We start from the raw sequence: 13,445 nt of genomic DNA, 5'->3' as shown, positions 1-13,445 counted from the left end.
GCAGAGCACGCCACTGTCCCATTTAAAAACCTGAGTCTCCTCCCTGTGCCCAGACGAGAGCTTAGCAGCTCTTTACCTTGGTCCAGTTTCACCATTTACCTCCCTACCTGGGACTCCCTTAGCGTCACTCTCCCTTGGTCACCACCTTCAAGCCACACGAGCCTCGTCGCTTGCTAAACTTGAAGGTTTTCTGCCTTAAACATTTTTCTGAACTGATTTGCCCCTACTGGCCACCACAGCAAGGATCCGTCTTGTCATTCAAACTCCAAATGTCACCTGCTCAGAAAACGTCATCACAACCTTCCAATCCAACAAGTCATCCAACACTCCTCACATCCCTTCGTGCTAATTTTCTGCACAGCAGTCGCCGCTGCCTGCTCGCTCTGTTTTCTTTCCTCCTGTGGGTATCAAATCAGCGGGCAGGAACAGTGAGCACCTCCCTTCCATAAATCTCATCCATCAGTCCCAGCGAGTCCCAAGTGGTGAAGGAGGTTCGGGGACTTTCTTCACATATTCTGACCCAGGTCTAAACCGTGTTTCCAACTTGGTGAAGATATGAATTCTGAATCACAGTCCCCCACAGTACATACACCTAGTGCTAGTCAAACCACCCGCCGGAAGACCTTTGGCTAGTTCATTCATTCGATAAACAAACATTTACCGAGCTCCTACTCTATGCCAGTGGGGCAAAGGATCAAAGACAAGTTCTGACTCCCAGGAACCACAGGAAGCAAAGCGAGGAACACCGACACACAGGTACCTTCCCGGAGCGGGAAAGATTAAGACTGTACGCGTGCCCCTTGTGGCTTCGAGATCGATCCACACAGCCCAACGGACCCAGAGAAACTGGTGGAGCAGCACCCCGCGGCTCAGGCGGCAAAGCTCCCACTCTACTAGCCCAGGCAAAGCAGACAGTGCGCGTTCGCCTGCGACCGGCGCCCGCCGAAGACTCGCGGGTAGAGTTCCAGGATTATCATTGGCTGACCGGGAGCCCCACCCCCATCCCATCACCGGAGAACAGGGATGCAGTCGCCGGGGTCGCGCTCCAACTCTCCCAGGCGATCTCAGCCAGCGTGGCCAGACACCACCTTCCACTAGCGTCGCGGGCCCCCTTCCCCCTCCCCCACGCCCAAGCCCTCAGGCCACATTCCCGACCCACACGAGCCCCACTCCCTGACACCCGCCACTGTGCCCAACGCACGCCCGGGGGTAGGCGTGTCCCGGGAGCTGCGGAGTTTGCTGGCTCGACCGCGGGCGGGCGGGACCAGGCCAGGCCCCCTGCGGCGCTGCGAGCCCGGGTGCGCGGCCGTCCCCGAGCCCGCCACCCTCGGGCACACAAACCCCGAGCGCCGAGCCCGCCAAGGCTGCGCGGGAGCGAATTAGGTGCGGCCGCGGTGCGGGCTCACTCACTCGATGAAGAAGCTGGCGCCCTCCTCCGTGAAGCCCTCCTCCCAGCCGCGCGGCAAGTCTGTGGGAAGGCGAGAAAAGTCGGTCAAACTCCCGTGGCCGTGGCGCCCCCCGACACCCGACACCGCCCCCCGACGGCCCCGCGCCCACCTGAGCGGATCATGTGACCCGAGTTGACCGGCTCGCCGGTCCGCGGGTGCAGCCAGGTCGTGCAGCCGAGCTGGTCACTGCGGGAGAGGTGCACCTGTTAGCGCCACCGCCTCACACGCCCGCCCCGGGCCCCAGCCCCCGGCGCCCGACCCCACCCGAGTGCCGCCGCCCCTCGCGCACTTGATGAAGAAGACACGGCCGTCCCGACAGACGCCGTACGACCAGTGCTCAGGTAGGGTGTCCCGCCCGACCGCCGCCGCCATGTTCGCCCAGCGCCAGAGCCCCGGGCCGGGGGAGGGGGGGGAGGGGTGAAGGGGCGGGGTAAGGGGCGGGGCGCGGCGGCGGGGGTGGGGGACAGGGGTGCACGAAGTTAGGACTGAGTGAATGGGAAGGATAAGAAACAGGGAGCTGGAGTAGCAAGAAGTGAGGGGCAAGGAGTTAGATGGGAATAGGGAGGAGAGGGACAAAATGTGGGGAGGGGTAGGGAGAGGGGTCCAAGAAGTTGGAAGGAGTGAGGGAGCGAGGCTAAAGTGGGAAGGGGCTGAGATACGAGCGACTTGGCTGGACCTCACTGTGTCCTCCGTGCTGGATGTTGCGTGGGCTCCCAACTTTGGTGACTCGGTCTGGTGTCTGAGCCCGAGATGTCGCGGCTGGTGACTCCAAAGTTCCCTGGTGCAGGGGCCGGCCGGAGCGCAGGGCCCCTCAGCCTTTGTCCCCTGAGATCTGCGGGCGATGGAACAGACTGACCCCACCACACACACACACGCACACGTACACGCACACACACACCTTTGCTTCAGGAAAACCAGCCGACCTGCACACCCGCAGCTTCTTTTCCCTTTTCCCCGGAAGTATGCTTCTTTCTTAGCCTAGGAGCACCGAACAGGTTTCTGCTGGATTCCGGAGCAGCCTCCAGGGCTTCTGTAAAATAAGTGAAAGGCTGGCCTCTCATTCCGACTCTGGGAAGACTGAATTGCCTGTGATTCCGGCTCTGGGAAGACTGAAGCAGGAGGATTGTTGCTAGTCGAGAGACAGCCAGAGCTGTTTAAGAGTTTCAGGACAGCAAGGGCTACTATGAGACACTGCCATAAAAAACAAAAAGTAAAGTTTAAGAATGGGGTCTAGGAGGGGCTGTGAGCAGAGCTGGTGGAGCAGCTTCGCTGAACCCTGGCACACAGTGGGCGCTCTAGTAACCCCAGGGCAAGCTGGCATTCATCTTCCCCAGCTCACAGCAGGGCCGTGGGCCAGGACCACCTTGGTCCTCTTCATGCTCCCACACATCTGAAACTGCCGAGATCACAGGCTGCATCTGCCTTCACTTCTCAAGAGTGACAAAAAGAGGCGCTGCCTAGATTTCCCTACTCAGTCCGCAGCCTGTAACACTTACCTCTTTAAGTATTCAACTCTTGGGGGGTCTCTCCTGAACCCCCAGAGCACAAGAGACCCTTCTGCTGCTTTAACTCACTTGTTTGCACCTAACTGACATTTGTGTGTGTAACTCTCTTGTTCTCCCCAAAACTAAATGTGTCAGTTGGACAAGAGAAGGGGCCTTGGTCTGTCCCAAACCACAGGGACGATCCTGGGTGCCTGAACAATCCTGGGTCATGCTTTTAGTAATTCCTCGATAGGAGAATGGAAAACCCTCAGACACCCTGTCCTGGTCACACTGGAAGTGGGTGGAGCAGGAAGTTAGGCTGTGGGCAAGGGTCAGGCCAGCCTTGCAGGGACATAGCTGCAGGTCTGCAAAGGCTCACCTGAGTAGGGCTGCACAGTGGGCCCTGGAAGGAGAGAGGTGGGAGTAGGCTGGACCCCGAAGGAGGCACGGCTGGAGCGCTCCAGGGGAACCTAATGGAGCACAGGCTGACCTATGAAAGGGGTGTGGAGTGCTAGGAAGACAAAGGGAGCCTTCCTCGGAAGAAGTTAATAAGAAGAGAGTTGCTGTGCTTGGGGATACGGAGCCTTCTGTCTCTGACCCAGTTCTTGACCAAACGAACACAGAATAATAGCATCTTTATTATTAAACACTGATTTAAAAAGAATATATTAGATGGGCAAGGATATGAAGACACAGTTAATAGAAACTGAACACAAGTGACTTTTAAGTAAATGGGAAGATAATTAGTCCTTACATAATATCAAGTATACAAGTAAAAATTATAGTGAAATTCTATTTTATAGACGTTGGATTGGCTTAAAAAAAATATTCAGACCGGGCGGTGGTGGAGCATGTCTTTAATCCCAGCACTCAGGAGGCAGGGGCAGGCGGATCTCTGTGAGTTCGAGGCCAGCCTGGTCTACAGAGCAAGTGCCAGGACAGGCTCCAAAGCTACAGAGAAACCCTGTCTCAAAAAGCCAAAAATAAATAAATAAATAAATAAATAAATAAATAAATAAATAGACAAACACTCTTGTTCATTGTTGCTGGGACTATAAAAATGATTCTGCCTTCTTGAAAGCAATTTGGCAGCAGCTATTACAAGTACACATTACTTTGACCAGGAAACTCCACCACCAGAAGATTATCGCACAATGATGTCCCTTCAGTGTTAAGTGTGCATACTACTGCTGTTGTAGAGGACCTGGGTTCGGTTCCCAGCACCTACTTGGTGGGTCACAAATATTTGTACTCCTGTTCTAGGGGTTTGTATACCTTCTTCTGAACTTTGAGCACATGGAACACATGTGGTGCACATGCAGGCAGGCAGGCAAAATGTAAGTACATAAAATAAAAAATATTCTTAAAAAATATTTTGATCACATACTACCCTGAAAGTATATTCATGAGGAGTTGTTCCAGAAAAAAAAGTGGGTTTTTTCCTCATAAAATGTGTGTATGAACATTTACAGCAGCTTCATCTATAAGAACAAAAACTAGAAATGGCCTCTTAAAGGTGGTTGGTTAAATAACCAGTCCCTCTCCTATGCCACAGAATTTGACTTCCCAACAAAAACTTGGCATACAGCCATGAGGGTGGAGCTCAAGACGTTAATACCAGCTGGGTAGTGGTGCACACCTATGACTCCAGCATCAGGAGCAGAGGCAGGTGGATCTCTGAGTTTGAGGTCAGTCTGGTCTACACAGCTAGTTTCAGGACAGCCAGATGCTGTGGAATAAGCATTTTGTATACTGTGAAGTCTTGTTGTTCTCATTGTTAATAAAAAGATGATTGGTCGATGCTTAGGCAGGATTTTCTGGACAGAGAGAATGCTGGGGGAAAGAGGGTGGAGTCTCAGGAGAGGCCATGAGACACAGAGTAGGTGGGAAGTACATACATGAGGTAAACAAGACTCAGGGAAGCACCTAGATCAATATAAATGGGTTAATTCAAGTAATAAGAACTAGCTAAAAGTGAACCTAAGCAATTGCCTGAGCATTTATAATTAATATTAAGTCTCTGGTTGTTTGGGAACTGGCTGGTGGGACAGAAAAGTCTGCCTACAACTAGGACTATACAGTGAAACCCTGTATCAAAAAACAAAACAAAACCAACGAAGATGTTAATACCAAGTTTTCAAAGAGCAAAGTCAACCTAAAAAAATTCACATTTGACTCTATAACATTCTCAAAATCTAATATCCAATATTAATTTTAAAAATTCATTAGGGAGGGCTGGAGAAATGGCTCAGTGGTTAAGAGCACTGACTGCTCTTCTAGAGGACCCGGGTTCAATTCCCAACACCCACATGGCAGATCACAACTGTCTGAAAATCCAGTTCCAGGGGATCTGACACCTTCACACCAATGCACATAAAATAAAGATAAATAAATCATAAAAAATTCATTAGGGATCCAAAAAAAAATCATTAGGGCTGGGTATGGTGGCACATGCCTTTAATCCCAGCACTAGGGAGGCAGAAGTCTCTGAGTTTGAGGCCAGCCTGGTTTACAAAGTGAGTTCCAGGACAACCAGAGCTGTTACACAGAGAAACCTTGTAACAAACAAAAAGAAATGTATTTTTTTCAAAGATTTATGTATTTATTATATAAACAATGTTCTGCCTGCATGTGCCCCTGAAGGCCAAAAGTTGGCACCAGATCTTATTACAGGTGGTTGTGAGCCACCATGTGGTTGCTGGGAATTGAACTCAGGACCTCTGGAAGAACAATCAGTACTCTTAACCGCTGAGCCATCTCTCCAGTCCAAAAAATGTATTTTATGTGTATGGGTGTTTGACATCTGTGTCTATGTGTCATATACATGTGGTAGCCTTAGAGCTACCTGGCAGCTAGCATCAGATTTCCTGGAACTGGAGGTATAGACCACTGCTGGCTTTTATATGGGTGCTAGGAATTGAACCCAAGAAGAACAGCCAATGCTCTTAACTACTGAGCCATCTCTCCAGTCCCCTAAATGTAATTTAAATTATTTATTCTTTAAAATTACAGCAGTGAAATGTTGAGGAGGTAACTCGGTGATCACTTGACAGCACTTGCCTGGCTGAGGTCGGAGACGCTAATTCAAGCTAGTCCGGGCTACATATCAAGACCTTGTCTCAAAAACAAAACAAAAGCAATAATAAAATATAGTTGTATAAGTCACAGCTATGATGATGAAAATCACAGGACTTTGCAGGGAAATGATGCATGACAGCTTCAACTTCATTTCACATTTAAATGTTTAAATATAAAAACACTCTTAGGTAAAGTGCCCTCTCTGTGAAAAATATACACCAGGTCTGGCATGGTGTTCCACATCAGTAACCCAAGCACTTGGAAAGTGGAGCCAGAAGCATGGGGAGTTCAAAGCCAGGCTACATAAGGAGCTTGAAGCCACTCTGGGCTATATAGTCCCTGTCTCATACTACACCCCCACCCCCCAAAAAGGTGTAGGAACTGAGGAGATAGCTCATCAGTAGAGCATTCGTCTAGCACGTGTGGGTCCCTGAACCATCCCCAGTACAATGAGAGAGATAGACACACAGAAAACAGCCAGAAGAGGGCACTCATATCATTGCAGATGGTTGTGAGCCACCAAGTGGTTGCTGGGACTTGAACTCAGGACCTCTGGAAGAGCAGCCAGTGCTCTTAACTGCTGAGCCAACTCTCCAGCCCCAGGTATTTCTAATGCACACTAGTTAATAACCACCACTACATACTTTTTCACATTTCGCTCTCTGTGATTAAGGAGAGGCACACTACAGTCTAAGAACCGACATCAAGTCTGGGTTCAGAGAGACCATGTCGTTCCATCCTAGATGGATGTGATTAATCAGAAGAAAAAGTACTGTTTCCCCAGCACATGTCTGGTCACAGGAATCTTTCCAAGAAAGAAAAACAAAGAATGGCTATTTTGAGACTTATATTTTCTTTACCTGAGTTCATGTATCAGCACTTGGGCTGGTTCTATGGGGATGGGGCTTAAGATTGCTTGAATACATAGGAACTTGAGTGCTTCTCTGGGGTGGGCAAGATGAGCACTCTTGTCTCTGTTTCCAGAATAGGATACCAAAGCCCCCAGAGAGGGGAAGTGGGTTGTCCAAAGCCACATGGTTTAGCATGTAAAGAAGTCCAGGCCAGGGCTCTTAAACCTTTAAACTTATGACTCCTAATACATAGATATGTAAGACAGATGGACAGTAAAAATTTTACTGATAATAAATCATAAACTTATTTATTTAGGTTTTTCAAAACACTTTCTCTGTGTAATTCAATCTACAGATCAGGCTGGCCTGGAACTCAGAGATCCGCCTGCTTCTGCTTCTAGAGTGCTGGGATTAAAGACATGCACCACCACCACCTGGCCATTAACTTATTTTAAAATGATTATTTGGAGTCAGACGGTGGTGGCACATGCCTTTAATCCCAGCACTCTAGAGGCAGAGGCAGGTGGATCTCTGTGAGTTCGAGGCCAGCCTGGTCTACAAAGTAAGTTCCAGGACAGCCAGAGATACACTGAGAAACCCTGAGAACAACAACAACAAAAATTATTTGGTATATTTATAATTTTACTATTTATTAAAGTTAAAGATGAACTTGCATGCTAATGAAATGGATGTGTTTATTTTTACATAAAAATTCCATCTTGGCTGAGAATCTATGATGTTTTTAAGAATATTATGAATTTAATTGTTGTTGATACTGCTTTGCATGAATTCATAATGCAAACCGAGAGAAGGATGTTTAAGGCCTTTTCAGAAATTGTGAATTCTGTACCAACCCCAAGCCAAAATTCATTTAATGATTTTGTTAGAAAATCCATGTTAGAACTCTAATAATTTTGTTTGTTTTGGTTTTGGTTTTTTCTTTCTTTTTTTAAATTATTTATTTATTTTTACTTTCTGTGCATTGGTATTTTGTGAGGGTGTCAGATCCCCTGGGCAGAGTTACAAGTTGTGAGCTGCCATGTGGGTGCTGGGAATTGAACCCAGGTCCTCTGGAAGAACTGTCAGTGCTCCTAACCACTGAGCCAGGTATTTTTGGTTTTTTCAAGACAGGGTTTTTTTGGTGTAAGAGCTCTGGCTGTCCTGGAACTTGCTCTGTAGACCAGGGTGGCCTTGAGCTCACAGAGATCCATCTGCCTCTGCCTTCGGAGTGCTGGGCCTAAAGGCGTGCTCCACCACTGCCTGGCTTCAAATAGTAGTTTTTATAATCAGCAATTCTAGGGCTAAAGAGATGACTAAGTGGTTAAAAGCACTGGTTGAACTTCTAGAGGACTCAGGTTCAATTTCAGTACCCACAAGGCAGCTCACGACCATCTGTCACTTTCTGGGCTGGCCTTTGTGGGTACTGCAGATGGTTGGAACCTCCAGCTCGCCCCTGCATGATTCGGAAAGCCCCATTCCTGTCTCCCTCGCCAAACCCCGCCCACTCAGAGAATCTCCTAACAAAGAAAAGGCACCGAAAAGCTCAGTTCCCAAATTAATAATTCTTGGTGGCTACTGGAGTTTTCTCCCCTGAAGTTGCCAGGGGCCCAAGTCCCCACCTAAAGGGCTCAGCTTTTGATTATATTTGGGCATAAACCCAGCTTGTGGCGGACACATCATCACCCCCTTGCCTACAACCTATATAAGCTCGCTACTTTAGTTCAGGCATGTGGCTTCTCCTGCCTTAATCTCTGGGACTGGAGAACCCGCCCAGGAGTTGCTTTGCTCAAATAAACCTGTTGCTATACTTTTTCAATTTGGCTTGATCTGACTTACTGCATCAGTGGAGAAACCTACTGTGGGGTACAGAAAACCTATTAATACATGCAGACAAAACACCCTTACGTATAAAATAAAATATTTTTTAAATTTATATATGGGTATGAATGTCTTGTGCACATGTATGTCTGTGGACCACATGCATGCCTGGTGCTCATGGAAGTCAGAACAGGGCATCAGATCCTCTGGAACTGGAGTTATAGATGGTTGTGAGTCCCTAAAATAAAATTTTATATCAAATATTCTAACACAATACAACCCAAAGATATGCTAATTTGACACTTGCATCTTGAGGGATGAATCCTATGAAAATATTAAAGTCTTTGTTTCCCATAGTGAAACCATCACATTTCTCTCAAAGCAGAGAACAGTATGTACAGCAGCAACACCATAGTTCATAGCTGGGTAACCTTGGACCTCAACCAAATGTTTCAGGCCATGCTGGTTGGCACTGCATGGCATGATGGTGCACACACAGTGCAAAATGCTCCTGATGTGTGTTCAGAAGACTCTGGTGAGGTCACATGATGCAGCACGGGAAGAACTTCCAGAAACATCTCAGAAGTATTACACATTTGGTTTTAAATTAATTTTTGGTGGTTCTGCACTCAGAACCATTTTTTGCATTGTCACCCTTTTGGGACCCTCATCCTGAGTTATCATCTCCATATGATGTCATGGCACACGGTTTCAGAAGCTGGAGTCTAGGCTTGGACCACTCTCGAGATAGCTTCCATGAACTCCTGCCTACATATCTGTTTCCAGATAAAGCACCAGCTACGGTAAATGGAATTTTTTCCCAGAGGCTCTTTCCTTTGGCCCTCGTGCTGAGCACAACACTGTCCCCTCAATTTAAGTGCGCAGAAATCCATATTCAAAGGTGAGTCCAAATGTGATTTAGGGCTGACATGGCGGGTCAAAGCTATAATTCCAGCTGTGATTCAGGAGACTGAGACAAGAGGATCTTGAGTTCCAGGTCAGCGTGAGCTACAGTAGTGAGACCCTTTCGCAAATAAGCAACAAAAATGTGATTGTGTCAACCAAATGTGTATGAAAGAATTTTCTACCTCCAGGTGATCCATTACTCCCTGTGTTCTCTCTAGGGACAGCATGGCCTGGTGACTTTAGAGTCAGCCCTGTGGCTCCACATACTGCTCTCCGCAGCAAACTGTGGGGCATGGTAGCAGACTGTGACACAGCCTGGAACCCACATCTGGAGCTCTCACTACTGGAATAAGGGCTTAGAAATGAGTCCTTTCAATGTGGGAGGACAGGAGGCTGAAACCACTGCAGAGCCTGAAGCTAGAACACCAACATGGGCTATCCTGGCCAGGTGCCTAATAAACCCCCACCCTGAAGCTAGAACACCAACATGGACTATTCCAGCCAGGTGCCTAATAAAGCCCCACCTTGCCCACCTGCTGTTAAGCTCCCCCTAAGCCGTCAAGGTCCCCACTGTAGTGAATCAGCTCCCCCCACTCCCCCCCACAGAAGGTCTCCTCAGCCCTCAGCCCGTCTTCACTTCTCTGATATGAGCCGCTGTATTTCTGTTGCTGCTTTTCTTTTAAGATCCCTTTCCATGACTCAGTTGGGAGAGTGCTTGCCTAGTTTGTATGAAGCCTTGGTTTCAATCCCAAGTGCCACAAAAAAAAAAAAAAAGAAAGAAAGAAAGAAAAGAAAAAGAAAAAGAAAAAGAAAAAACTAGGCATGGCAGCACATACCTGTAATTCCAGTACTCAGGAGGTTGAGGCAGAAGGATCAAAAGTTTAAGGTCTTCTTGGCTACACAAGAGTTCAAGGCCAGGCTAAGACACTGTGATCCTATCTAAAAAGTTACAAAATCGGGGCTGAAGAAATGGCTTAGAGAATAAGAGCACAGGCTGCTCTTCCAGAGGTCCTGAGTTCAACTCCCAGCAACTGCATGGTGGCTCACAACCATCTACAATGAGATCTGGTATCTACTTCTGGCATGCAGGCATACATGCAGGTAGAATACAGTTTACATAATAAATCAATCTTTAAAAAAAATACAAAACCTCTACCCTGTCCTAAGAAACTATCATGTTAGTCCAGAGTTAGAGACACATAAGGGGAAAGTGAGAAAATAAGTATCTTAGTTAAGGGTCTCTGGGTTGCATCACTGCTAGTCGTGACTCTGCAACCACGACACCTGCTGGACAATAAAGATTATTACACCTAAAACAATTTACTGGATCTCAATGTGACAGACTACATTAACATTGAAACTTTTAGTAACTTTTTTTGCTAGTACTATGGACTGTATTCTGCAAGGCTTATATGGTTATGGTGATACATCCACTTATTGGATATTGGGACTCAGCTTTTTTCCTCATATTATATCCTTAAGAAAATGGTTTGATAACAGAGCCAAGAATGAGGACTTTTAGAAATAATACAGTCTTTACAGACTAATAATGAATACCTAGTTGACAGGATTAATATCATCGAGAATCAAAAGTTACCTGAAAAAAATTAATACTATTGAAAAGGGTAACATTAATTTGACAGACAAAATTGAATCCATGTCTAAGGGTACTGAGAAATTATCTGAAAGAATTCATACTGTTGAATTTGACAATCAAAATTTGTTAAAAATTACGATAGGTTAGTAGATAAAGCATCTCTCCAGGATAGCAGTCTACACACTATTCAAATAATATCCGAGGATGAGGTGTTATCTTTAAAGGAGAAACTTCAGACCTTGGAACCACATGTGCAGAATGAGGACCAGAGGCTAGGTGCCTCAATGAAATCACTAGAAACATATACAGGCCAGAAGATTCATGCATTACAAAAGACAGTAGTAAAAAGATTTGAAATGATTGAGGAAATTATTGGAGCTGATGAACAGGGAAAGAAGGTACAAGGACAGAATTCAACATCATCAGTGGCTGTCAGAGATGATTTACCCAGGGTTTTAGCTTCCTACCCTGTAATCTACTCTGACAAAGCATCAAGTACTAAAGGCCCGAAAGGATCAAAGAAGGTAGATGGATATCTATAGAAATGAATTATCTAAAAGAAATTAAGCAAACTGTCATAATTTATGGCTTGCATTCTGCATTTGTTAGGGAGATAATACAGACATGGGCTTCTAAAGCATTAAGGCTATATCACATGACTGGCTCCAGTTAGCTTCAGCAGTCCTGGATGATGGGCCCCAGTTGATGTTTAAATGTTATTTCAGGAATGAGGCTAAAATTTTAGAACAACAGGGAAAAGCAAAAGGATTTGAGACTTCCCAAGATCGAATTTTTGAGAATTCTTGAGAAAGGATGCAGGAGGGAGAAGAAGAGGGAGAAGGTGTGGGAGATGATTTCTACTTAATCTTAGCAATGTGGAGGTTGAGGCAGGAAGATTGCTTAAATCAAGAAGTTTGAGGTCTGGCAGAGATGCGTAGTGACTCCTGTCTCCAAAAATTTAATAGCCAAGGTGAAGATTGTCCTCGTGTCTTCCTGCAGGTCCTCCATTCTCAGCTTTCCTGCCTTCTCTGCATTTCTTTTTCCATTTAGGTTCAGGAAAAACTAAAATCTCTCTCTCTCTCTCTCTCTCTCTCTCTCTGTGTGTGTGTATGTGTCTGTGTGTCTGTGTGTCTGTGTCTGTGTGTGTGTGTTTCTCTTTCATTTACAAATTACAAAGAAAAAAAATTTTCTCAAATCTTTTTGCACATACATTGCCCACATTATGTCCTGGGACCACCCAACCCAGTGCATCCCAACACTGTAAGGTATTTCCATGACTGGGATAAGTTGAGGTAGGGTGCTTGACTAGCTCGTGTTCGGACCTATGTTCAATCCCAGCACTGGAAAACAAAACAAAAAGATGAATTTCCTGTGAACAAGGGCCTCCTCCTATATGAGCAGTTTAAGCCTCTATGATTAAAATCAGGCTTTTTTTTAATGGTGCTCTTTTTCATGGTTCCTCTTTAGCTACATACTTCTTCCAGTCAATAGCAGTCAATAGCTCACTGAAACAGACAGTGAACATAAGCTTCAATGAGAGGCCCCTGAGAACAGCCACAAACTGTAACCAGATTACTACCCTTGAATCTGTTTGTTCGACTGATACAGGCTGTCACTATGTAGTCTTGGATGACCTGTAACTCAGAGACCCTCCTGCCTCTGCTTCCTGAGAGCTGGGACTAAAGGTGTGCATCACCAGGCTGGCTTCCTTCTAATCCTGAACTTTCCTCATGTATCCATTCTTTCTGGAGGAACCCCCTCTCACTGGGCCCTGTGCCTTTCCCACTCCCACTCCACCTCCCGGAGTCATCTCTCAAGAGACATCCTCCTTACCCTGCTTGGCTTCTTTGGTGCCCTGTTCTTGACCAAGTAGCTTCCCCTTCTTCTCCTGCTCCTCCGCATGTACACGTCCAGCATGCACTGCCTTCCCAGACCCTCCTAACGTCTTCTAGACTGTTGTTTGTTAAGAGGAAAAGAGAAAAGCTAAGAGCCCTGAACACTTCTTAGCAGGCTGGTACCCTATTGTCACGTCTGTGCTTATTAATCAGTCAGCTTTCCAGAGTCACAGGGAACTACAAGACCGTAAGGCTGACACATTGTACAAGACTGCAGTGGCCCCAGAGTTCCTCTGAGCTGTGACCTGGTGCAGTATGTGCTGCCTGTCACACTGTTTCAGTGACTCCGGATTCCAGAGTACTGGAAACACCCTATCCTTATGCCCAGAGGACCCACAGACATCACCAAGGCAGTCTACAAAGTCCAG

General features: G+C 46.6%; 1 protein-coding gene and 1 long non-coding RNA gene across 5 annotated transcripts in view; one reads left to right on the top strand and one right to left on the bottom strand.

The window, feature by feature from the left end:
* The window catches only part of Plekha7 (pleckstrin homology domain containing A7), a 187,110-nt gene extending 185,266 nt beyond the window's left edge, over positions 1–1,844 (bottom strand). For all 4 annotated transcript variants that reach the window (XM_085692974.2, XM_085692966.2, XM_085692967.2 and 1 more), the window contains exons 1-3: positions 1,738–1,844; positions 1,558–1,634; positions 1,411–1,468 (exon numbers count right to left, since the gene is read on the bottom strand). In XM_085692974.2, coding sequence (XP_085549100.2) covers positions 1,411–1,468; positions 1,558–1,634; positions 1,738–1,820 — 218 coding nt within the window. In that variant the 5' untranslated portion in view covers positions 1,821–1,844. The remainder of the gene's footprint in view (positions 1–1,410; positions 1,469–1,557; positions 1,635–1,737) is intronic.
* LOC125417045 (uncharacterized) lies at positions 1,626–12,618 on the top strand. The gene is made up of 3 exons (XR_015738448.1): positions 1,626–1,789; positions 4,196–4,269; positions 9,804–12,618. It is a non-coding gene; the product is annotated as an uncharacterized LOC125417045 (long non-coding RNA).
* Positions 12,619–13,445: the final 827 nt, after the last annotated feature.

The sequence above is a fragment of the Myodes glareolus genome, chromosome 7, assembly GCF_982192425.1.
Source record: "Myodes glareolus chromosome 7, mMyoGla1.1, whole genome shotgun sequence".
Classification (NCBI taxonomy): domain Eukaryota; kingdom Metazoa; phylum Chordata; class Mammalia; order Rodentia; family Cricetidae; genus Myodes; species Myodes glareolus.
The sequence above is the reverse complement of the archived record's forward strand: the minus strand, read 5'-3'. Positions and strand labels throughout refer to the sequence as shown.